The sequence below is a fragment of the Apus apus genome, chromosome 2 (genome assembly GCF_020740795.1).
Source record: "Apus apus isolate bApuApu2 chromosome 2, bApuApu2.pri.cur, whole genome shotgun sequence".
Classification (NCBI taxonomy): Eukaryota; Metazoa; Chordata; class Aves; order Apodiformes; family Apodidae; genus Apus; species Apus apus.
The window spans coordinates 58,925,313-58,951,178 of record NC_067283.1 but is presented as its reverse complement, the minus strand read 5'-3'; the positions used below and the strand labels follow the sequence as shown (position 1 = coordinate 58,951,178).

Sequence of the window (25,866 nt, the reverse complement as noted above, 5' to 3'; positions counted from 1 at the left end):
CCCTTCAGCATGTTAACATCACCATACACTTTGGTGTTGTCAGCAAACTTTCTGAGGGTGCACTCAATGCCACTGTCCATGTTGCCAACAACGTTAAACAGCACCAGTCCAAATACCAGCTCTTGGGGAACACTAGTCATCACAGGTGTCCATCTGGACATTGAGCCATTGATCACCACTCTTCAAGTGCGACCATCCAGCCAGTTCCTTAGCTACTGAGTGGTCCATCCATCGAATCTGTACCATTCCAGTTTTGATACCAGGATACCGTGCGGGACAGTGTTGAACACTTTGCTCAAGTCCAGGTAGATGATGTCAGTTGCTCTACCTTTGTCCACTGATGTCGTGACCCCATTGTAGAAGGCCATCAAACTCGTCAGGCAGGATTTGCTCTTGGTGAAGCCATGTTGGCTGTCACCAATCACCTCTTTGTTTTCCATGTGCCTTAGCAGAGCCTTCAGGAGGATCTGCTCCATTATGTTGCTGGGCACAGAGGTGAGACTGACTGGTCTGCAGTTCCTTGGGTCTTCTTTTTTCCCCTCTTGGAAACAGGAGTTATCAATTCCCCTTTTCCAGTGAGTGGGGATTTCTCCAGACTGCCAAGACTTTTCAAATATGATGGACAGAGGCTTTGCAACTTCATTGGCCAGTTTATTCAGGAGCCATGGATGAATCCTGTCAGGTCCCATGAACTTGTGCACCTTCATGTCCTTCAGATGGTCACAAACTTGCTCTTCTCCTACAGTGGAGAGATCATCCTTTTCACAGTCCATGCCCTAGACTTCTCTAACTTGGATGGTGTGACCAGAGCTTTTGATGGTGAAGATTGAGGCAAAGTAGTAATTTAGTAAGTACCTCAGCTTTCTCTGTGTCCTGCATGGCCAGGTCTCCAGTTTATTTCTGAAGTGGTCCCACATTTTCCCTCATCTTCCTCTTCTTGATGGCATACCTACGGAAACTTTTCTTGTTGTTCTCAACATCCCTGGCCAGGTCCAGCTCTATCAGTGCTTTGGCCTTCCTTACCCAATCCCTTGCTTCTCTGCCATCTTGCCTGTACTCCCCCCAGGATACCTGGCCCTGTTTCCACTCTCTGCATACCTTGTTTTTGCATTTAACTGTGTCCAGAAGCTCTTTGCTCATCTTTTCATACTTCATGGCTCTCCTGCATGCCTTCCTCTTTGTTGGGACACAAAACTCCTGGGCATGGAGGAGGTGATCCTTGAGTATGGATGAGCATTCCTAGGCTCCTCTCCCATCCAGGGCTTTGTCCTGTGCTGGTTTGGTGGGTTTTTTGGTAGTGGGGGAACAGCCCCAGGGGTGGCTCAGATAAGAAGCTTAGAAACTCTCCCTGCTCCAAAACCAGCCAAGGAGCCATTAGAGGCACAACAGATGTGCCTCTGTGAAAGTACTAATATAAGACCTGAGCAGACCAAGCAGTAAGAAAAAAAGAAGAGCTGTGCTGGAGGGGTGAAAGGCAGTGCTGGGGTGAAGATCCACGGTGGTTGCGTAAGGCAGAAACGGAAGAAGATGCCCAAGCAGAAGTTTCCCTGCAACCTATGGTGGGGTGGAAATCTGTCCTACTGCATTCATGGAGGAATGTGGTGGAACATTCCCTGAAGAGTCCAGGAGGGGGTAGACTTGGATTTGCTGCCAGTGGATTTGGATTATGCAGCTGTGGAAGACCCCAGTGCCAGGAGAGGTGACTATTCCTGAAACAGGCCATGAGTTAGTGGGAAGCCTGCACTGGAGCAGCTTGCTCCAGACTTGATGGGAAGGACTAATGAAGGAGAGGCTCGTGAAAGACTCTCTCCCATGGGAGGGACTCCATGGGGAAGCAGGGGAGGGCTGTAAGGAATCCTTCTTCCTGAGGAGGAAAGAGCAGCAGGAACCGTGAACTCACTCAAAAACCCATCCCCTGTCCCCCTGTGCTGCTGGGGGGAAGGAAGGAGCAAAATTTGGAACAAAGTAATTTGGGCCTGGGAAGAAGGGAGGGGTGGGGTAATGTATGTAAGCACTGCTCTTCATGTTGTCTGTGTCCTGTGTTCATTTGATTAATGTTAAATTAAATTATTATGTTTTCCCCAAGTTGAGTCTGTATTGCTCATGACATTATTTAGTAAAGAATCCTCCTTGTCCTTTGTCTTGACCCATGAGCTTCTAGTTGGCCTTTGTCCTCCCCTTCCTACAGTATGTGTGTTTGGATGGGAATGAGGGGGAAGATGAGTGAGCCGCTATGTGGCTGTTTCTTTGTTGTCAATGTTAGGACCAAACCATGACAGTCCCATGATACCCTAAGAAACATATCCTTGAAGAGACCAACATCTGCTCTCTTGAAGTCAAGGGTAGTGATCTTGCTTCACTCCCTCCTCATTGCCCTAAAGATCCTGAATTTGACCATCTCATGATCACTACAGCCTAGTCTCCCATTAAGTTTTACATCATCAACCAGCCCTTCTCTCTTGGTGAGAACAAGGTCCAGCATAGCACCTTTTCCTGTTGGTTCCTCTATCATTTGGAGGAGGAAGTTGTCATCAATGCACTCCAGGAACTTCTTGGATTGCTGGTGCTGTGTTGCCCTTCCAGCAGATATCAGGATGGGTGAAATCCCCATGATGACCAGGGCCTGTGAGCACGGGGCTGCTCCTATCTGCTTGTAGAAGGCCTCATCCGCTCAGCCATCCTGGTCTGGTGGCCTGTAGCAGACCCTCCCTATGACATCTCCTGTCCCTGTCTTCCCTTTATCCCTGACCTATAAGGTTTCAGTCGATTTATGCATTCCTGACCCTATTTTACCCTAAGCCCCTGTCTGCTCTGCTGCTGTCTGCGCCATCAGCTGGTCCTGGCAACCCACGGAGATTCAGATTGGACCCTACGTCTTTCTAAACTTCTTCTCAGAGAGGAGCCCAGATGCAACTGGATCCAACCTTAGTCTTAGACATGGCCCTTTCCAGGGAGAGTGAAATGCTCCAGTTCCAGGAAATACTCGATCATCCAGTATCCCTTGATCAGATTAAGGTAAAACAACACGCAAAGTCTGCATTTGAATTAGGTTTAATTAAAACTATAAAAGGAATACTGATACTTCAATTATTTTTTCAGGCTGAGCAATCATAAGAGCTGATTCTTTAGATTACAAAAGTCACAATACATGTATGTTCAAGCTGCACGATCTGAGAAAAAATCATAGTTAGGCCTTGTGTTAGTTAATTATTTTAGGAAGGGAGAGAGACAGAATAGAAGATAGATAGACACCAGAAAATCACCAGTCCTAGATCCAGTGTTGGGTCAGCCAATGGTGTCAGTGAGGCTTCCAAAGCCCACCATTGAAGCCCCCTCTTTTTTAGGCCTGTTTCATTATTTTGCAATGCATGAGTAAGCGTGATTGAGTCATAAGAATGAACAGCTGGAGTGGACCTCAGCCTCCTCCACACCTCACCAGTTGTGTATGCAGGCCGTAGGCCATATGCAAGGTATTATAGTTGTCTCCAATCCTCTCAGGCAGGTTGTGGGAAACTGTTCTTTTCCTCCCCATATAAGTCTAAACAAAATGTCTTTTAAGCCAGCGAAGGCCTCTCCTGATTATCCCCAGCTAATGAACTAAAACAGACTTGCTTCTCAAGGACAACTGAACCCAAAACAACAGATGTGGTCCAGGACAGAAAGGATGGGCAACAAGCCATCCTGTGCCCCTGGCAGTCACCGCCCTAACGTGGGGCTCATGGACACTCATTGGCTCTGGACAGTGACACTGACTGGACAGGTGGGTCAGGGGGTATAAAAGGTGGCGAGGGCAGCAGGTGGGCCCTTCCCTCCTGCCTGAGGCCCGTTCGGACGCTTTCTGCGTGGGACACCCCCCTGGTGCGGACACTGGTGCTGGGACCCTGCCTGCCTGCCCCGGGTCCAGCCTGAGCCTCAGCGCCGAGCGTGCCGGGGTCCCGAGCCCTGGGGTCGGGGCCGGAGCCCCCTCCCCGTGTTGCTGCCCTGGAGGGGAAACCAACGGGCGCTGCACCCACTGCCGAGAGGCTGCCCCTCCGACACCACGGACCTGCCGTCCTGCCTTCCGGCCACCGACCGACACTGGACAAGCCGCCGGAGGGTAACATCACCTCACACACACACACACACACACACACACACATACACACACACACTCCTTTCCTCATACTTGCACACACAGCGCGACCTCTTAAGGAGGACCTGCGTCGGGTTTCCTTCCCTCCTCCCTCCTCCATTTGGTCCTTAATCCTCTCCCTTAAAAGCACCTTTGCATTGCCTCCCTAAAGGACACTTTCTCACCACATACATATTGATATCCCCGGTAGCCATTCACACCTGCATTGTCCCTAAACATCATCCCTCGGTTTGTGTTAACCCTTAATAAACCTATTAGTTTGTGGAGTAAATCTTGGCTTTAGAGGCAATTTCTGAGCGTGGTGGGGTGGGGGTGCTTTCTAACTACCACCCTGAAACACGGTCCCGCGGTGGCCGTTCTCCGTGAGAGGCAGCGCCGCGTGTGACCCTCGGGCTCATTCACGAACCCCTCCACATTGAGAGGGGGAGTCGCAAAAGTATCCTGACAGCCGGTAGCCCCCCGGTACCGGCTTGCGACACAGGTCCTTTGGGATGCAAATGAGGCTTGATTGAGGGGCAACAATGAGGTTTAAACACCACCACAATTTTGGGTCCTGGGGGCTGGTCCATCATACCATGGTACGTAAGAGCTCAGAACTGGAACTCCAGGGTTGGCCTCACCAGTGCTGAGTAGAGGGGAAGAAGCACCTCCCTCAGCATGCTTGGTAATATTTTGCCTAATGCAGCCCAGGATACCAGTAGCCTTCTTTGTTGCCGGGGCATCTTTTGTTGGCTCGTGTTCCAGTTGGTGACCAACAGAACTATAGAAGGAATACTGATACTTCCTTATTATGTGTGTTCAGGCTGAGCAATCATAAAGGCTATAAAAGTTATAAGTCACAATACATGTATGTTCAAACTGTGTGATCTGGGAAAAATCATGGTAGGCCTTGCATTGCTTAATGATTTTAGGAAGGAAGAGAGAGAGGGAAGAAAATTTAGACAGATAAGAGAAATCATCAGTCCTGGATCTAGTATTGGTCCAGCCAACAGGGCAAGGTTGGTGTCAGTGAAGCTCCCAAAGTCCATCATCAGAGCTCCATGTTTTATAGACCTGTTTCCTTTAGACAATTGTTTTGCTATAATGAGCAAATGTGGTTGAGACATATCAGGACTAAGCAACTGGAGTGGACCTCCTCCTCTCTGCTCCTCCATCTCTATTGTTGTCTCTGCCTCTACTGTTGTCTCCATCTTCAGGCCTTAGGCCACATGTGTCAGGCAGTCCTTTTGTTTTGTTCAAGGGTTTACAATGCTGTTTTGACACCATTTTCCACAATAAGTCCTGAGGGCCAGTCCCTCACACCTTGTGATATGAGGAGATTTATCAGGTATTTTTCTTAGACAACAGAGTTCTGACTACAGTTAGGGAGTAACTAATCACCCCAAATCACTGTATTTGCACTTTAGAAGGTATCCAAGTGTTCAACTCTCTCCCCGTAGGCAAGGGTGGAAAGTGTCAGATTGGTCTTAGTATACTGCAATTGAACCAGAACAATGCGAGGTCCACTGCCCTGGTAACTAAAGCAAGAACAATCTGTGCTGGTGCTGACATCACAATGCAGCCCAGTGAGGGGATGGTCTGCACCACCACACCTTGTACCTTCACATGTCCTTACATACCACACACACAGTGTTCGCTATAAAAACCTGATTTCCAGAGGCCTTCTAATCACTCAGGAGTAAATCAAGTATGAGTGCCTGGATAGAGCTCTAAAAGCTCAAGTCTCTTTCCTACTGTAAAAAGACTGGCAAAGGCAGTGACAGAACAGCCTCTTGGGCCACTGTTACACATTTAGTTCTCCAACATTCTTTTTTTGCATGACCTAGTGCTCTGCAGGAGTTCCTTTTATCTGTTATGATGCAGACTGTCAGAACTCCTTGCTCCCAAAGGAAGAGCGAGGCTGGCAGACTGGTCAGAGGAAGACTCACAGTCTGCCTGGCATGAACATGAGCAGCAAACTGAGCATAGCAGGATAGTTAGTAACTTTAGAAGTAGCAGGGTGGGCAGAATGTTGTGAAAGTGAGTCCTCCTGTAGTCACAGATTAAGTAACCCTTCCACAGATCCTGCCTGCAAGTCTTCATACAATGCACAGAACACCCTCAGAAGGGAGACTGATGTGTATGAGCCATGTGCTAAAGAGACATGAGGATGAGCAAAGTGTGTGGTAGAGTCACCAAACTGGAAATTTATCTAAACAATACTGTCCTGTAAGGTGAAGGGAGGAAAAGAAGATTTAATCCATCTGGATCCAAACCACTGGTGCTATTTCACCTCTAGACAGACACCCCTCTCTGATGCTGTTTCATTTAACAGTGTGGAACTACCTGAAGATACTACTTCTCCCTCTGGTCTGCAAAGATACTTATGCGCAGCTGGATCCCATAATAGAGGAATGACTAGCTTGAAGGTCATCTGTCATGACGTCCATTGTACCTTAAGCTGTTCAGGAGGTGCTAGGTTTCAAACCTATTTTTCACATTTCTGCACAGGGTAGGTATAGGTCCCTAAGAATACACTGTCACAAAACGCAATGATCATCAATCTGTGAGACAGGCTAACTGAGGAAAAAAGGTAAAGATGTTTTTGCAGAATAAAACCCCATTTTTGTTTCTTTCCCCTGCTGGTAAGCTCCAGAGCAACATAATGACATCTGCAGCAGCCAGGAGCACAAGTCAAGTTTTGGAGCTGGCCTAGTAGTAATTTGGTCTTCAGGCCCCAAAAAAGCAGAATACAAGTCCTACTATTTTGAGATGTTGATTTTCAAAACTATCCATTCTGATTTCATACATGGTGTTCCTTATGGAGGTATAACAGACACTGCAATAACAGTATAATCTGTAAGCAATGGTAGTATAATATGGCGTTATTTTATTGATGTAACTTCTTCTGAGCATCAGTTTGACTCTAGAAGGTTATAACCCGTGAAATAAAAATTACCAACTAAAACATAATTTAAAAAGAAAGGAGTGAGCACAGGATCCCACAGTAAAATGGATTCCTTTTGTTGATCTTCCTCCTAGTGGCTGGCCAGGAGGTGGTTGACAGCTTAAGTTCTGTAACTTAGCAGGTCCTCAGATATGGAAGATGTAGATGGATGATTGAAGATATGAGGGAAGAAGTGCAGTTAGAATCTCAGCAAGATGTTCTGGAGTAAAAAGTGGGACCACAGTGTGTTGCATTTAAGTATATGTCCTACTTCCCAGTGAATTATTTAATTCTGAGGTACAGACAAATCAATTAGCAGCTATTGTGTACCTGGCAATACTCCAACTAGTTTTCCCCTCTCTGGGCTATGTCATGCTTGGAAAAACAAGATATGACTTAAAGGTCATTTTGAATCTTTCAGATAAGGTGAGAAGATACCATGCTAACATCTAGGAATTCCCTAAAAACCTGCCAGTGCAAGACTTGTTGGGTAGATACAGATTTCCACAGGTTACTCTGCTTGGCATTTCAGTACTGGACAAGCTTTTCTTTACAGACACAATGACAGCAAGCTCTAAAGAGATAAAAAGCAGTAGTTAAATCATTTAAAAGTACACCATCAATACATGCAGAAGAACTGGAAAAAATCTGGAGAAAGATGAGGAAGCAGTGTAAGACTTCCCTGAATGGAAACTTGATGGCTTCCAGGAGATAATGACAGAACTGTATAGAATTATGAGCAAAATGGTACAGGTGTATAGGCTAAAAATCCACTGTTTCTTGTAGAACAGGTTCTTAGAAGTGCCAAATAAATCTGGTGGCAGACTTGATGAGAGAAAAATGTTTTCCATACAATATGAAATGGAGCTGTTAACTGCTTTATCCCAGGATGTGGTGAATATTTGCTATCAGAATAAACTCAGAGATAAGTGGAAAAATTCATGGAAGGCAGGAATATTTAAACCATGAAAATATCATATCCATTTCAGAGATTGCCCAGGTGAAAATTGTTATGAACTGATATAGAGTAGTATCAATATATATTTAGTCTTGTGCTCTTCATAGACATCTTGTCGTGTCACTGAGGAATGAAGTCACTGTGCTGAACTTCGACACATGCGACACTAATGTGTTAGGGAACATCATGTGTGGGGTAACTGTAAAGTCTCACGCCATCACACAAGTAGGTCTGCTGTAAAAACGCAGGACAAATACAACACCTGAATGTACCAAAGGAACAAACTCTGTGTTAAATCAATCACAGAATCATCAGAGTTGGAAGGGACTTCTAGAGACCATCTAGTCCAATCCCCCCTACTAAAGCATTACTCAGGACTGCATCCAGGTGGCTCTTGAATATCTCTGGAGAAGGGGATTCCACAACCTTCCTGGCAGTCTGTTCCAGTGCTCTGTCACCCTCACGGTAGAGAAGTTTTCCTTCGTGTTCAGATCTAACTTCCTTTGTTCCAGTTTATTCCAGAGTAGTGACAAGAAATCATGGTCTTGATAGAGAACACTGGAAATTAAAGCATTTAAATATGAAATAAACAGCACCATAGGTTCCAAGCATTCCAAAGCTATTTCTGTTGCTCTGGCCTTGATTTGGTATAAATCACAACGAGCTTCACTTCTCTGCTTCTTTCTCCTTAAATTGTCACAGTTTGACTCAGGATCGACAACAACGCTTTTGATCCCCTTCCTCTCCCACCCAGGCAGGGAAGAGAGAGCATGAGAGAGAGACTTTACAGAATTGAAAACTAAAATACACAGCTTTAATCAAACACTAATGAACAAAGAAAATATATACAGTTATATACAAATGTGTTCAGGAAATGTGCTAAACCTCTATTGCCTCCTCTCACCCCCAGCAACTCCCACAGCAGTCTCCTTAGCTATGAACAGTCCCAAGAAATCCCAGACTGCTGCTGGAGAAAGCACAGAGCGATGAGGGTCAGGAGAGCTTGAGCCTGGGGGTCGACGGTGCTGGATGGACGGAGTCCTCCACAGATGCTGGCAATGGATGGAAGAGAAGGGGAAAAAAGCAGGAAGGAGGTTGTTTTCTGTGATCTCTGACCTTCCTCTGAGCTTATGTAGATATATGGAATGGAATATCTCTAGTTAATTTTGCTGTTTAATTCAGCCTCCTAGGGGGGGATCATAGATCTCCCGGTGGTGCCTGAGCCAGCAGGGCAAAGATGTGACCTTGAAGTCCCAGCAATTACAAAAACATCCCAGCTTTTGTTATCATTCCAAGCTGGAACACTTTGCTACTAGTTAAAAGAAAGCTTACTGAAGGAAAAAAAAAAAAATTAGTAAAAGGAAAACTGGCTTAATCCTGGCTCAAACCAGGATATAACTCTATTGAATGTCTAAGTGTGAATGGAGTTTAACTGCTGTTTATTAGTTTGTTGATAACATGCTTACTAAGCAAAACCTTTTCCGCTTTAATTTCAGAAGAATTACGAATGTGTTGTATCCCAAGGAGTAATGTTTTTTTAATTTTACAGTTTTACCTAACTTGTACTAGAATGAACTTGTAAGCACTCTAAAATATGGTCCCACAGCTTCTGTGAGAGGCGAGCGCCACATGTACACTCACTTTAATTTAAAAACCCCTCCAAATTTGGAGAGGGAAATCGCAAAACCATCCTTGACAGCCAGTAGCCTCTGTAATGGCATTGGGTCACTACAGGCACTCTCCTGAGCTGTTAGCAGTTCCAAAATATCCTGGAGCACTGCTGGAGAGAGTGGCAGAGCAAGCAAGCATAAGGGTAGAGTTATGAGGGTCAGGAATGTACAAGCCTAAGATTCAACAGTGATGGATAGATGGAGTCCTCCCCATACGTTGCCCATGAGCGGAAGAGAAGGGATGAAGAAGCAGGAAGGAAGTTGACTTCTGTGATCCCTAACCTTATACTGAGCTTACGTAGATATATGGAAGGGAATACTTCAGTTAATTTTACTGTCTGACTAGTCGACTCCTCCCACTGGGAGGCTTGCAGTTACTACTATTGTGCTCCTGGTAGAATCTGAAGTGCAGCTTCAACAAGTAGAGCAAAGTGACCTTGGAGTCTCAGCAGTAACATGAACATTCCAGTGTTATCAGTTTCTACTAGCTGGAAAGCTTGCTGCTAGTTAAAAAAGAGCTGACTGAAGAAAAAAAAAATCAATAAAAAGAAAATTTACTTCATCCTGCCTTAAACCCGGACTCCTCTCCTATCCTGTCCTATCCTATCCTGTCCTGTACTACTGTACCCTACCCCAGTCAACACTGAAATAAGGTTTGGTGGAATCTGCAGCTTCCATCAAACACCTATTTGCTTACTGTTGGACTTTACTTTTACATACTAAGTTGCTGGTTTGATTTCAACACCAGATCTGTGATCATCTTCTTTTCAATGGTATCCTGCAAGGCACAGATGTGTTTCTCCCGAGGCCTTAGATTTAAGGTCTCTGCTCTATTGATAAAGCAGTATTTCATTATTAAATTATAGATTCATAGAATACTTCAATCAGACAGTTCCATGGATAATTACATTAATAAAACACAATGGTACAAAGAAGTTAATTTAAAATACAGCCTTCAGCTTCTAACTAATAACAATTATAATAAAAACCCTAAAATTCAGTAGTTCTTTTCCTTCAGAATGGCTTTGTCACTTTTAAAGCTAGTATTTTGCCTCAACCACTTCCAAGCAGTAAAAAGAGACTGGACATAAAATCTGACCTAATTTGGAGAGAAAGGAATCTGTTCTTACAGTGCTGCAAGACCTTTTACTGTACTACTTAATCTAACTTTTACATTGCATAATTTCTTCTTGTTTTAGAACAAATATACTTTTGCAAAAAAATCTAATTCTTATACAAATCTTTAGTAGACAACCTTGTGTTGTAAATGTTTCCTTCCCCCCCCTACCCTCCCAGACGTAAAGTATTGAAAACGTAGGCAACATTCAAAATGGCAATCTGGAAATTACTTGAAACTGATAAGTTTATGGTTCAGCTTAATATTAGAACTGTGCTTAATTTTGATATGAAATGGACAGCAGTACAGAAATAGTTTAAACTACATGGTATATCTTCCCATTGCCATTATTGACAACTAATTTCATAAGGTGGGAGAGGAAGAGCTGGCTGTCTTCTCCCCTTTTATCTTTCCCCTAATATTGAAACATGCTGTTAATATTTTCAAGAATTTCAAAATCATATGGTGGTTTCCACACAAAAAGGAATCTGAATAAATTTGTGCTGCTGTGTATGGTCTGGATATACTCTGGATGAGCCTAAAAGAAAAAAATCTATTATGAAGTAATGAGCTGGGCATTTTGTTATAATTTAGATGAATATGTGAAGGGGGAAGCAAACCAATGTGACTACATTTTAAGGAGTGACTCCTTTTTAAGAGTGCTGACCAACAGACCCTTTTAACTAGGATTCCTAATACCTATAGCCATTACCAATAATACTTTGCAGGAATGGAAGACTGAGTTTGACTAGTTAATAACTAGCACATTAGATATTGTGATAGCTTGTAGTAACCTTTGCACGACAGCAAGAAAGGGCAGGGAAGGGAAGGGAAGGAAAAAGGAAAGGAAAAAGCAAAGCAAAGCAAAGCAAAGCAAAGCAAAGCAAAGCAAAGCAAAGCAAAGCAAAGCAAAGCAAAGCAAAGCAAAGCAAAGCAAAGCAAAGCAAAGAAAAGAAAAGAAAAGAAAAGAAAAGAAAAGAAAAGAGAATGAGACTGGACACTTAGGATTGCTTTGTGCAGAAATACCAACTAAAACTCATGTCATGAGAGAAAGTAGAATCTTGTCTACGTTTTTGCTATACCTGATGAGGAAATAGTGGCAGATTTCAAGGATTCATTGACACACTTGAGCTTTTATTCCACTTCATCTTACATTCATGTAAAAACATCCTTGAATAAGTAAATAAGTAGCTGTTAGGTATAAAGCGACTACGTACATTCAGATAATGTGAAGAAATGAGTACTTAAGCTTTATTTTCAAAATACTAAATCTACATCTTCAATGTTAGTATTTTCTTTCACCTCAGTGGACTTTTTACTTCACAACGATCTATATAAATTAGGCCTACTTTTAATATTGATAAATATGTATAGAGAAACTGGGGGGATATGTAGCCAGATCCTTCAACATGGAACATTACACAAGTACAGAGTATAGCTGTCATATCCCACATGTGGGAAGGCAGGGAATGACTCAGTTTCTTAGTGTGGACTAAGGTGACATAACACCCAGGGTCCAAAAAACATCAACTTTAATAGGAATGTAGTGCATAAACTATGGATGGATCTCCTCCTCTCCTGTCATCAGACACAAGGAGGGGACCCATGGGACAGGGAGGAATGGAGAGAGGTCCCTCCTTGGGGAGGCAAGTGAAAACCCTCATGGCCCCCCCACCGTCCCAGTTGCCTTTGAAAAATAGGTATGATGCTTTGGAACTTCAGGGCCCAGCAAATGAAGATAGAGGGGAAGATTCATCTAGTGAGTCACTCACCCCCATGCCTTAGGACTGTTTCAATTAAGAAGAAAAGGAAGGTAATGGTGGTGGGCAACTCTCTTCTGAGGGGAACAGAAGGGCCTATTGTTGACCAGACCCATCCCACAGGGAATTCCACTGCCTCCGTGGGGTTCAGATTAGAGATGTTAAGAGGAAACTCTCTGATCTGGTGCAGCCCTCTGGTTATTACCCTTTGCTAGTCATCCAGGTTGGTAATGATGAGATTGCAGAGATAAGTCTAAAGGACTCCAAGGCATTGGGGCAACTGGTTGAAGGCTCAGGTGCACAGATGGTGTTTTTATCACTCCCTCAAATGGTAGGAATAAATATTGTAAGAGGATGGAAAACACACCTAATCAATGCGTGTCTTAGGGGCTAGTGCCACTTTGGGTTGTTTGTTCATGGGGAAGTTTTTATAGCACTTGGTCTGCAGATGACAGATGGAATACATCTGTCTCCAAAGGGGAAAAGGATTCTCACAGAGGAGGTGGCAGGGCTCATTGAAAGGGCTTTTAACGAGTCTCAAAGGGAGATGGGGATAAAACCAGGCTCACTAGAGATGAGCCTAAGGATGGTCTTCGGTCTGCCATCCCACTTGACATGGGAAATGGAGATAAATATAACAATAAAAATACAGGGCTCACTAATGGGTTGCTAACCAGGGAAGGGGCTGGGAATAGTCGCAAGCCAAAAGTGACAACTAATTGCTAGTTTCCCTCTCTGAAATGCTTATATAACAATGCACTGAGCATGGGGAGTAAGCAAGAGGAGTTGGAGATCTGTGTTAGGTTGAATGGCTACGATATAATTACAATCACTGAAACATGATGGGACAGCTCCTGTGACTGGAACGTTGTCATTCCAGTTTCTCTCGTACATAAAGAACAACATTACCCTCTCGTGACAGACCAACAAAGCAACAAGTTGAGTTCTATCCAGGGAGGGAGGTAGAACAGGTTGAAAGCTTGTGGGTAAGAATTAAGGGACATGCAATTGAAGGCAAAACAGTTGCGGGTGTCTACTATATACCACCAACCCAAGAAGAAGATGTTGATGAGGCCTTCTACAGTCAGCCGGGAGTAGCCTCTAGATCACACTCCCTAGTACTCATTCGTGACTTCAATCACCCTGATATTTGCTGGAAAGCTCACACAACTAAGCAGGTTCAGTCCAAAAGGTTCTTGCAGTGCATTGATTATAATTTTCTAATGCAGGTAGTGGAAGAACCAATGAGGAGAGGTGCACTGCTAGACCTTATATTAACAAATAAAGAAGGTCTGGTTGGGGACATTAAAGTTGGGAATAACCTTGTCAACAGTGATCATGACATGGTGGAGTTTAGTATTTTACAAGGAAAAAGGAAGACAATAACTAGGATTACAACCCTGGACTTCTGTGGGACTAACTTTGAACTCTTCAAAGATCTACTTGTAAAGAAGCCCATGGGCTAAAACTCTGGAAAGAAAGGGAGCCCAGGAAAGCTGGTCAATTTTAAAATACCACTTCCTCCAGGCCAAAGATAGGTGCATTCCTTTGAGTAGAAAACCAGACAGAGGTTTTAAGCTACCTGCATGGATAAGCAAGGATCTTCTGAAGAAAGTCTCATGGAAGAAAGAAATGTACAGTTTGTGGAAGAAGGGACTTGTCACTTGGGAGAACTATAGGGACTTTGTTAGGGTATGCAGGAAGGCAACAAGAAAGGCCAAAGCCCTCTTAGAACTTAAACTGGCAAAGGAAGTAAAGGAGAGCAAAAAGAGCTTCTTCAAATGTATCAGTAGTAAAAGAAGAACAGGGAAAATGGGAGCCCACTGCTAAATGAGATGGGAGCTTGCAAAGAAGGCAGAGTTGCTGAATCTCTTATTTGCTTCAGTCTTTACTAAGACCAGCCCTTATGAGCTTCAGACCCTGGACACAGGAGAGGAAGCCTAGAGGAGGGAAAACTCTCCACTGGTCAATGAAGAGTGGGTCAGAGATCAGTTATGTAAATTGAATGTGCACAAGGCCATGGGCCCTGATGAGATGCACCCAAGAGTGTTGAGAGAGCTAGCTGATATTATTGCCCTACCACTCTCCATAATTTTTGAAAGATCACTGCAAACAGGAGAGGTGCCTGAGGACTGGAGGAAGGCAAATAACACTCCAGTCTTCAAAAAGGGCAAGAAGGAAGATGCAGGAAGTTACAGACCAGTCAGCCTCATCTCCATACCTGGAAAAATGATGGAGGCTTTCATTTTGGAGGTCATCTCTAAGCACATGGAAGAGAAGAAGGTTATCAGGAGTAGTCAGTGTGGATTCACCAAGGAGAAATTACGCTTGACTAATCTGATAACCTTCTATGATGTTGTGACTGAATGGATAGACACAGGGAGACCAGCGGATGTAGTCTACCTTGACCTTAGCAAGGCTTTTGATACAGTCTCCCATAACATCCTTGTGAGCAAGCTCAGAATATGTGGGATAAAAGAATAGTGAGGTGGATTAAGAACTGGCTACACAATAGAGCCCAAAGAGTGGTGGTCAATGGTGCAGAATCCAGCTGGAGACTTGTAACTAGCGGAGTCCCTCAGGGACCAGTGCTGGGTCCAGTTCTGTTCAACATCTTTATCAATGACCTTGATGATGGGACAGAGTGTCTTCTCAGCAAGTTTGCTGAGGACACAAATCTGGGAGGGTTGGCTGATTCATCTGAAGGCTGTACAGCCATTCAGCAAGATTTGGACAGGCTGGAGAGCTGAGCAAAGAGGAACCTAATGGGGTCCAACAAGAGCACATGCAGAGTCCTGCACCTGGGAAGGAATAACAAAATGCACCGGTACAGGCTGGGAAGTGATCCTCTAGGGAGTAGCTCAGTGGAGAAGGACCTTGGAGTCCTGGTAGACAACAAGGTAGCCATGGAACAACAATGTGCCTTTGTGGCCAAGAAGGCCAATAGTATCTTGGGGTGCATTAAGAGGAGTGTCTCCAGCAGACCAAGGGAGATTCTCCTCTCCCTCTACTTTGCCCTGGTGAGACCTCACTTGGAGTATTGTGTCCAGTTCTGGGCTCCCCAGTTCAAGAGAGACAGAGATCTATTTGAGAGAGTCCAATAGAGGGCTATGAGGATCATTAAGGGACTGGAACACTTGCCTTATGAGGAAAGGCTAAGAGACCTCTCAGTCTAGAGAGAAGACTGAAGAGGGATCTAATTAATGTCTATAAATACATGAGGGCTGGGCATCAAGAAGGCAGGGACAACCTCTTTTCACTTGTGCCCTGTGATAGGATGAGGGGCAATGGATTCAAACTTCAGCATAGGAAATTCCACCCCAACATGAGGAAGAACTTGTTTGCTGTAAGGGTTACAGAGCACTGGAACAGGCACCCCAGAAAGGCTGTGGATTCTCGTTCTCTGGAGACTTTCAAGACCCGTCTGGGTGCCTTTCTCAGTGATCTGCCCTAGGTTTTTCTTTGGTCTTACTCTGGCAGGGGGAGTTGGACTCAATGATCTCTGGAGGTCCCTTCCAACCCCTAATATACAGTGATTCTGTGATTCTATGGTGCTGTGACTGTTGATTCTATAGGTGGCATAGCAGGGCCTGAGGCCCAAGGATAGTGGGACTTTGAAAGGGGTGCCAGGGCAAGGTGAGGGCCAGCAACAGCTTTCAGGCCTTGCACCTTGCACTTGGGAGGAATGGCTGAATGCTTTCAGTTTTGTAGCTGGGCTTTGGCAAGAATGCGAAAAGGAGGGCACAGACTGCTGAACCTTTAGGTGTCAAGGCAAGCCTGGAGCATCAGTGTCGGTGAGGCTTTGGAAGAGGTTCCAAGGGAAGGTGAGGACCAGGAACAACTTTCAGGGCTTGCACTTTCCATTTGGGAGCAATGTTTGGATGTTGTCAGTTTTACAGCTGGATTTTAGATAAGAGTAAGATAATGAGGGAATGGACCATTGACCCTTTAGATAGCAAGGCAATCCTGGAGACCTAGTTTTAGTGGTGTTTTTGAAGTGTTCCTGGGGAAGGTGCATGGCAGCAACAATGTGTGGGCAACTGAATGCCCAGCATGTGCATTCAGTCCTGGCACCATCTGTGTGGGAGAAATGGCTACACCTTTTCTTTTTTAAAGTAAGGGTATTTCTGTAAGGCAGGAAAAGAGATGGTGATGTTAAGTGGCTAGGAAGTGCAGAGCTGCTGTGTTCATAGTTTTAAACACTGCTAGGAGAACAGTAAAGTCATCAATTGCATTCCACCCCAACACTTCCCTTGTGGGAGCTGTTGATGCAAGCTTTCACTCTGTGAGCCGGGCTGTCACTAGAAGATGTAAAACGCAGCAATCAGTAACAGAACTCAGCAAGTTCACCTCCCCTGTAATGCAATACTTCATACTCCAGACCCAAAGACAATATTTGAGATACACATAGTGCTGATCCTCACTGGGCACTAAAACTCTACATACTGCTCCTGGCCCAGGGAGTCCTAAACATGGTAATACACGTAACAACATACGTGTAACAGCAGGAACTGACTGTTGTAGCCCAATATGCTTAAAAAATTACCAACCTTCACCTTCAGTTACAACCATTTAATTGGCCCTGCTGTCAGGGCAGAGGAATCAGTACACATAGGTTTGCAGCTGCTGTACACAGAATGTCCCCTCCCAGCAACATTAAGTACCACTACTCATCCTAAAGAAGTAGATTCTTGGCCTAGAAAACTTCAAACCACTTATATCTGGCTGAGAAGACAAGGGTTAAATCTAGGATGGAAAGAACATCAAAGTCAGTGGGAAGAAAAGGCAACGAGCAGAGCTGAGCGAAACAAAATTTGGAGCTTTCAAACCCTCTTGCTTTCTAACCCACCTCATCAGAGTAGGAGGCTAGGAATGGCTGAATAAGGATATCGAGATAAAAACCCTATAAAACAAGCTGTTATTGAGCAGGCATTCTTTATTGGCAACACTAGGCAAAACTGGGCATAGTTCCATCATAAATGGTCAAGTTATCAAAATACCCCAAATAATATACACAAAAAACATGCACATTCAGTTCTATTCCCATGAGTTCCCAAGATTCTTTTACATAGTAATATTTTTTCCTGGAACTAATTATCTTTCTAATTATGCATGCTTGAGGGTCTCCTGTGGGGTCATTGTTGATTCTAGTCTTTTGTCTTCTCTGTACTGTCTCCCCTGGTCTCAACCAATCTCCAACTGTTTTGTTATTTATTTACATGTAAAAGGCGTGAAGATTGCCCAAGTGGGTCCAGAATCAACATGACCATATGATGGAATACTGTGTGTTGGCTTGACAGATCTTAGAAGACTTGATGTTATCACAACGTGCAGGATCCTTCACACAATTGACTGAGTTACACAAAGCACATTGTTTTAAAAGTAACACATTCCGTTAGCTTAGTACAGCAAATTCATCAGTTTAGTTAATTTCTATATTTCTATTAAATCTACTAACAAGTATTCTACAACTATCATGAAGACAAGGGAGCATGTGGAACTCTGTCCAAATTAGTAATAACATATGGAACCAATTCTGGAATTTTCTTAATCACAGTTGCTTGGCTCAGCAACTTTGATTACCTTTTTTTTTTTTTTAATTGGTGCTCTGTAACATAAACAGGTCATGCCCACTCACTTTCAATTTTACTATCATTATGTTTAATCAATGAAACATTAGACAAAAGAGCACGAGTTAAGAAGGCATGTCATGGTTTGGGTCTAACATGACAACAAAGAAACAGCCCCTGCTTCCCCATGGGGTCCCTTACATGGGAGAGAGTCTTCCACGAACCTCTCCTTCATGAGTCCTTCCCACAAGGTCAGAAGCAAGCTGCTCCAGTGCAGGCTTCCCACAGAGTCAGGGGCTGCTTCGGGAACAGCTACCTCTCCTAGCACCGGTGTCTTCCACAGCTGCATAATCCAAGTCCACTAGCGGCAAATCCAAGTCTACCCCCTCCTGGCACCTTCCATTCCTCAGGGAATGTTCCATCACATTCCTCCATGAATGCAGGGGGACAGCTTGCCATCTCACCATAGGTTGCAGGGAAACTTCTGCTTGGGCACCTTCTTCGCCTTCTTCCTGGTCAACCACTGTCAACCCTCTGCCTCTCCAGCTCAGCTCTTCCTAACTGCTTGCTCTGCTCAGGTCTTCTCTCAGTTATTTCTTATGTTAATCACAGAGGTGCATGTATTGTCTCTATAAAGGCTCCTTGGCTTCAGCTGGGGAAGCTCTTCAGCTTCTTACAGTAACCTCCCATAGGGCCCCTCCTCCACTACCAAAAAACCCACCAAACCAACACAAGACATAAAAAAAGAATTTAAAATGCATGCTGTGGAACCTGTAAGCTCAGCTTAGTACCCAGTCCATAATTTTTTTTTTAATTTTTTTTTTTTTTTTTTGTAAACTAGGTTATGAGCTGCTTTCATATTCTTATTATGGATAAACAGAAAGCTTCACAAAACAGCACTGCCTAAATGAAGAACGTTTATTCCTTAGCCTCACATGATGAGATCCAGTATTATTTCAATTAAGCTGCCTTTGTTATCTTAATAATTATCTTTAATACTGCCATGACACCTCAAGTCCTGCTACAACATTCACTTTCAGTGCTTTTTGATCAAGTTTTAACCGACTGTTAAAGTATATTTAATGGAAAAGTGATGGGCATTAACCTGAGTATCATTCTTCTTTTTGTTTTTTTTTTTTTAATCACCTACAAGCTGATTAAGTTGGTACATTAGAGCAGTTTGGGCTGTGGTAGAGTTTACAAAGCCTGTGAGGAGGTCTCAAATTGGTTGACAATAGGTAAGTTTTCCTAATATATTTCTCTTTTGTCTGTCTGCAGTATCAGGAGTGAGATGCTATTTTATGACACTTGCCTACTTGCTGCAGGATTCCTCCCCCATTATAGTGCTCTCTCTGGGTTTGTTTTGTGATCCTGCACATTTTCCCATTTTCCCATGTTCCAACATGGTGTGTGTGAGGGTCTGGGATTGTGTGTACTCTACTACTCAAAAACATTTCTTGCAGGTGATTCTTCCAGGCACCTGTTTTAATTCTTTAGCAGATCAACACACAGTCATGGCAGAAGGAAGTATTTTATGCAGGTAAACTTCTAGTTAGTCAGCTACCTGTTTTGTCCCTTTTCCAAATTTCTGAAATTGTCATTGAATCCATTTTACCCCATGTTTTCTATGCTAGTCTTTTTTGCATTATTACCACTGTTGTAGACTTTGTTTAAAACAGCTGAAAGCAACAATGTAGCTGATTGAACAAAGGAAGCAGCTTGAGGCACTTGCCTGCTGACATCACAAACATGGTATGTCCTCATACACCTTGGTAAAATATGCTTTGCGGGAGCTTCAGCAACCCTCATAGGCTGCTTTATATTGCTGGGGGAAGTCACAGGAAATCCCCTGCTGTCAGCCAACAATTTGGTTTGCTGTCTCCTAGTTACAGAACTTTACTCCCCACTAGCACAATGTATTAGACAAATTCTATAGTTACCCTTGCAAAAGCAGGTTTATCGTGCTTTCCTCTGCATAAGAAAGAGAGGTGTAGACCTACATGGAGGTTGTTATACATCCCTCACTGTTGGGAATGTACTGTATAAAACAGACTGGTGAATTCAGAAGGCCAAGGGAAAACCAAAAACCAAACCTTTGGAACATCCTGCTGGACTTTCCTGCCTTTTTTGTAGGGCTGCAACACTCACTGCCAAAGGCAGAAGAAATTGTATAAGAAATCAGTCAAACTTTGACACCTATTGTTCTACTGAGAAACAAAGTGCTTTTGTGTAAAATAATAAACTATTAAGGGTTCTCTGATCTTTTGAGAGCAAGTAATGCTTATGTAAGTGGTATGCCGTTGGTACAGTATAGTTAAAATACCTCAGATGATCAAGGGTATTCAAACAGAAGTAAATTCAGATTAGAAATTAGTAGACTGATCAATGAAGTTGCAGAAGAGACTAAATTAACTCCTGGCTTGACAGAGCATATAAACACTTGTTGATTACAGCTACAACTTAAGCTACAACTTAATTACTTTTGTTAAGAGATGTAGTAAGTTTTTCTAAAGTCTCTTTGAATGACTTGATCAAGTAAGCTCCCAGTTCATTGTTTGTCTCTTGAACAGCTGCATCATAACTGCCAAAGAGGGGAGTTGAAGCCTTCACATCCTCCCTATTTGCTTTGAGTAAAATGAGGTTAAGCTCCTTTACTACATCTTCATATTTTTGGTGATCAAATCTGCAGAGACTGGCATCATCAATTGGGTAGGTGATGCCAATAGGATAACAATCCCTTGGGACTGGGAACTCCACATTTCTCAGCATTGGCAACTCACAGAAAAATGTGAAAAGGTGTTTAAGTGCATGGGATGACAGTGGGTTTCCAAGAAACTTAAACTCCTGTAGTTTCTGACAAGAGCTTAAACCTAAAATCAACATGTTGACATGAATGTCTTGGATGTTGCAGTCCTCCAAGGTAAGACTCCTTAGCACTGAAGAGGAACGGCTGAGAAGCTTAAAGAATATTGATGAGTAAAAGTCAGGTATATTGTGACCACTCAAGTCCAGGGTTTCTAAGTGGTAAGCGTGGAAGCTGTTGGCTAAATATGTCATATCAGCATGGTTCAGTGAGCAGTTAGAAACATCGAGTATCTTCAGTGGAGTTTTTAGTGGACTGCAGATTAAAGAGAAAAGGAGTTTTATGACATAAAACATTGAAAAGCTACATTTACAAAATTTCACAAATTGTCCACATTAAGAATGCAGACATCCACCACATCCGTTATTTTTTCTAACCTCTTTTGAGAAATAGAAGCATGTAGCAACATTAACAAGCATATTTTTGTCCTGAAATCAGTTTATTGAATTAGCTTCTACTTTACATGGCTTCAACTGTGTTGTTTTAATGGGGATTAATTTGGCAACATTAAGTCTATTTTGTAGCAAGTTATAAATTGTCACATCTATTACTACCATAAAAGCATTGGTGGCTGCCACTTGTAGAAATCTGTTGTAATTCTAGAGATTTAGATAATTTCTGTTAAGGAAGGATTCATATAAAGATAAGAGCCCATCTAACAAGACATCGGCTTTTGTTTCTAGTTTTGTTTTTAAATGCTCAAGAGGTTTACATGTTGTACTGTTCTGGAATTGCAAAGAGACCTTCTGATGAAGTAGAAAGTTGGAAGATGTGTACCTGAGATTATATGCAAATATTATAGTTGAATATAAAATAGATCTGACAGATGAAGATCAAGAGATCCTTTTCATACATACTGATTTTTAGTGAGATTTCTTCCACAGACGTCAGCTGGATCAAGGTTAGAAACTTGTAATTTGTTTTTCTCAACATGAGCAGTGTGTAATTCACAACTTTTAAATTAATTATTTCATTACACAGGAGGAATTGTAGACCAAGTTTATTTGTCTCAATGAAATTTTTTTGTCTGCCCCTGTTTTTAGATGCTCTGAAGAGCATATACTTGACTTATTTTCTCTCAAAATGTGAATACTTTTCATTGGCAACTTTTTGTCCTTTTGAGAATTGCCAGTTCTTCCCAGGAATTCAACATGAATATTCATATATTAGCTTAATTTGCAGTACAGGAAAACATGAGGTCTCTCTTGCCTTGAGACTGACAAACAACTGACATCAAAGTCTCAAATGAAAGTCTACTTTGTTAATCTACAAGATGAACAAGAAAAGATACTAAAAATTCAGTATCTATGGAATCTAGGCATACTTACTGCTTGGTTTTTAGAGGCCAGGAGTTCACTTAGAGACCCTGAAAAAACCCTGGAATATGACTCAGTTCTTGCATCAAAGGCTGCACTCAGCACTAAGCTGGCTGAGATAGAAACTCAACAATAAAAAAAAAAATCTGAGTATACTCCTCTCTTATGTAGTAGCTAAAAGTATATTCTCTTCATACTAATTAGATGGGCTTCACAATATATTAGTCTTCTAAGTGTATTAAATACACGTTGGCTTTAAATTCTTCCCAACAAGTTCTCTTTCCTAGTTTCCTGCTGCCTCTTCTAACAAGTACCCTGAGATAGCATCACTTCCCTTATTCTCAGAGATTCTCAGCTTGATGATGACACAAAGGATTGTTCTTTATGGTTTGACTGAAAGTAAGATGACCAAATTACCTGAGGAGTTTCTGTAGTCTTCCTGTGAGTATAGAAAATGACATACTCAGCTCAGTCAGCTGCGTCATTTCAGCCATCTTTTCTCCTATGTTAGTAAGCATCCGTTCATCTGTAGCTGTGAACCTCTGCACATTAAATGTTCGTGCTGGCAAGGTCAAGGACATCAACAGAGGGAAGCGGACACTGTTGAAGAGTATTTCCAAGTGTTCCATTTCCAAGTGAACATTGTGAACCACTTCCAGTTTGCGCAACAAGGATGGATCGGTGAGCTTTATGATATAGAAGAATTTCTGTAAAGCCAAGTTGTCAGATCTGAATGCCACACAGCAGACCTTCAATGGACAACAGCACTTCTTCAACAGCGTCTGCACTACCAGCTCGTAGTTCCGCTCTGTAACAAATAAGTCAATTAGCACATCGATACTGATTTCAAAGGTACCCATATTGCACTGTGTTTGTTGCAGGTAAACCAGCAGTTCTAAACAAAGCTTAGAGAGCAGCTGTGTCCTGGCCCACCTGCCCATTGTCTTCTTACACTGACAAAACTGAACTTCAACATCCTTTATAGCTGTCAGGTCGACGACCTTCAACCTTTTCACGTAGGGAGTAGAATGATTCAACACATAGTCTCTCAGTCCTGTCAGACAGCTTTCCAAGCACACTGAGCATGTTCTGTGTGTCAGGTCTTCCTGGTAGTCCATGGTGCTTCCCAAAAGTTTTCCCATGTTAAAGTCAGCAAGTGGCCAGTTCTCTACCAAGTCATGGATCACTTGACCTTGCTCCAGTAAATAGCTGGCTTTAAAAAGAAGAGGAAAAAGGTTAGGAGCAACACTGCTGAGACTCTTCCTGGCAAACTCTGCATTTGACACGAATGTTTCAGCACTCATGAATTGGAGAGACTTCATTGTTCCTCTGGACTCCTTGCCATCAGGGAGAGTGACTTCTGAGTTTAACTGAAGATCCTAGTTTATGGTCTTCTATTTTTATCTGCAGCTGTTGTTTGCTGCTAATGGAAGCCTTGCTGGAAAGGCAGAATGAACAGTCACATGCTGATCCTCTGCTTTCTATTTTGGAGTTATGCTGTGACTCTGCAGTAATTAACTGTGAAATCTTTAGTCAGAGAGTAATTTAAACTCTCATTTTTATAACAAAGCTAAATCAATTAAGTACAGACCACTGCCCAGTAGGATCAGCAAGATCAGGACAGCACACAAACATGAGAATATTTCTGTATCTTTCCTATGCCATCCAAAAGGCACTCAGGGTTCCAACTTAAAAGCATAACATTATATTTCTTCCATGAAATATGATACGCTGCAGATTCATATGCTGATTTCAATGGGGAAGATTACTCAGAGTAAGCATAGAACTTCTCCTGAAAATTATAGCCATAAGGAAAGACTGAGGTTCTGCTGTCACTGAGCTACACAATGTCCCTCTATTTTGTCCTTCCTATAAGAAAGAGTTAAATACAGTGTTTCCAGTGGGAGACAAAAATGACTCAGAGCCTTGGTGACCTTGACACTAGCCCATGATAAGAGACTGAGGGTTAAGTACAAGACAAGATGAACAAGACAGTCCACAGAGCTAAAACTTTCTCATAACTGCCCAGGCAACCATCCTGTTGCTTTTCTCTAAGCAACAGATGGTATCTTCTTTCCTGTTATTTGTGAAATCATCGTTTCATTGTGATACAGAATAGGAAAATATTAAAAATCTATGTTTTCAGACCAGGAGATAAATCTCTCTCACCCAGCTGTCCCATGAAGAGAGAGGATGTTTCTTTCTTTCAACATGGCACTTGACTATCAGAGGCAGTTACAATAGATACCTCCTTCATGCTGTCTTCTCATGTCTTTTGCTGGGCAGCCAGTGGGACAGAGAATGAGCATGCCTTGAAGGTATGAAGTTACTTGGAACATTTTTGGTTTCTATTTGTTGGTTTGGATTATTTTTCAGATGAGGAGGGTGAACGTGTGAATGGAGCCTTACATTGAGTTGTGGAACTTTTTGCAGTACAGTTGGGATTTCAGTATATCATATCCTCTACGAGCTATTGACAGAACTTTGGGTGCAAGACAATCCTGTAAACATCTTATTCTTTTTTCCCTCTGCCATTTAGAAAAACTCTAAAATCAATAATTTGAAATAATTTCTAAGTGCCTACAGCCCCAACTCATGTCCTCCGTTTCTTCTGTTCCTAAGGTCATTCTCTTGTTCACCTTCCAGCCTCTGCAGATGATCTCTACCTCTTCTGCTCTGCGCCTACCATTCTCCAATGTAATTTTTACAAAAAATACTGAGATAATCTGCTCGGCTGGCAAAACTTGCTGTGTTTTAAGCTGCCCTTGTTCAAATCCAGAGGAGTACCTGTTAGGTTCATGGACTTGAGCTCCATACCATACCTTGGTTTTTTGGAGATGGTCAATATGGAAGACTAAACTCTTGCTGAGAATTGCATCAGAATCTTACAGTACCATACTGAGTTGAAAAAGTTGCAAATGATAATACCCAATGTAAACCCATTAAATTTAGTGTTTCTTTTAAAACAATTAAGAAAAAGATTTGAAGAGTCAAACTGTCTTTTCTAGCAAACAAGCAATATTTTTTTTCATATACAGAAGCAGAGAAAAACATTTATTTCAGTTCTTTACCTCTATAAATACAGCTCTATTCTAATAAAAATCTAGGACACTTTATCTTGGATCTTTTTGGATCACTTGTCCAAATATACTAAGTAAGCAGATAAAAAGTTGTGTATATACTTCAAAAATCTACCTATTTAAATTTTGAAAGACAATAAAGCTATGCTTACAAAAATTTCAAGCAATTTGTGATTTATTTTTTTTTTGTCATACAGGGATCAGTTATATGTTGCTGTTATCAGAATTTACGAAATTGCGTAAAACATAGTAATAACTACATCATCATCTGCTATACATGAACTGGAGTTGAAATGCACAGGAAAACAATACTTTGACAAGTGATGTCTATTGCATCTAATACATTTTTAATTATATTAGTGATACCACTCCTGTATTTGAAGGCAAATTTAAGCTCACACAAACCAAAAAACTGCAAAAAAAATAAAGTCTCCTCAGAATGACACAGTCTAACAAAGATATCCTGCCACATGT

At 42.5% G+C, this 25,866-nt stretch overlaps 1 protein-coding gene across 1 annotated transcript; it reads right to left on the bottom strand.

Annotated features, from left to right (window-relative positions):
- Positions 1-17,481: 17,481 nt before the first annotated feature.
- Positions 17,482-23,695, bottom strand: LRRC14B (leucine rich repeat containing 14B). Its single transcript, XM_051611458.1, has 2 exons — positions 22,730-23,695; positions 17,482-21,251 (listed from the first exon to the last, which is right to left on the bottom strand). The coding sequence occupies exons 1-2, from the start codon at positions 23,632-23,634 to the stop codon at positions 20,606-20,608; spliced, it is 1,551 nt and encodes a 516-aa protein (XP_051467418.1). The 5' UTR covers positions 23,635-23,695; the 3' UTR covers positions 17,482-20,605.
- Positions 23,696-25,866: the final 2,171 nt, after the last annotated feature.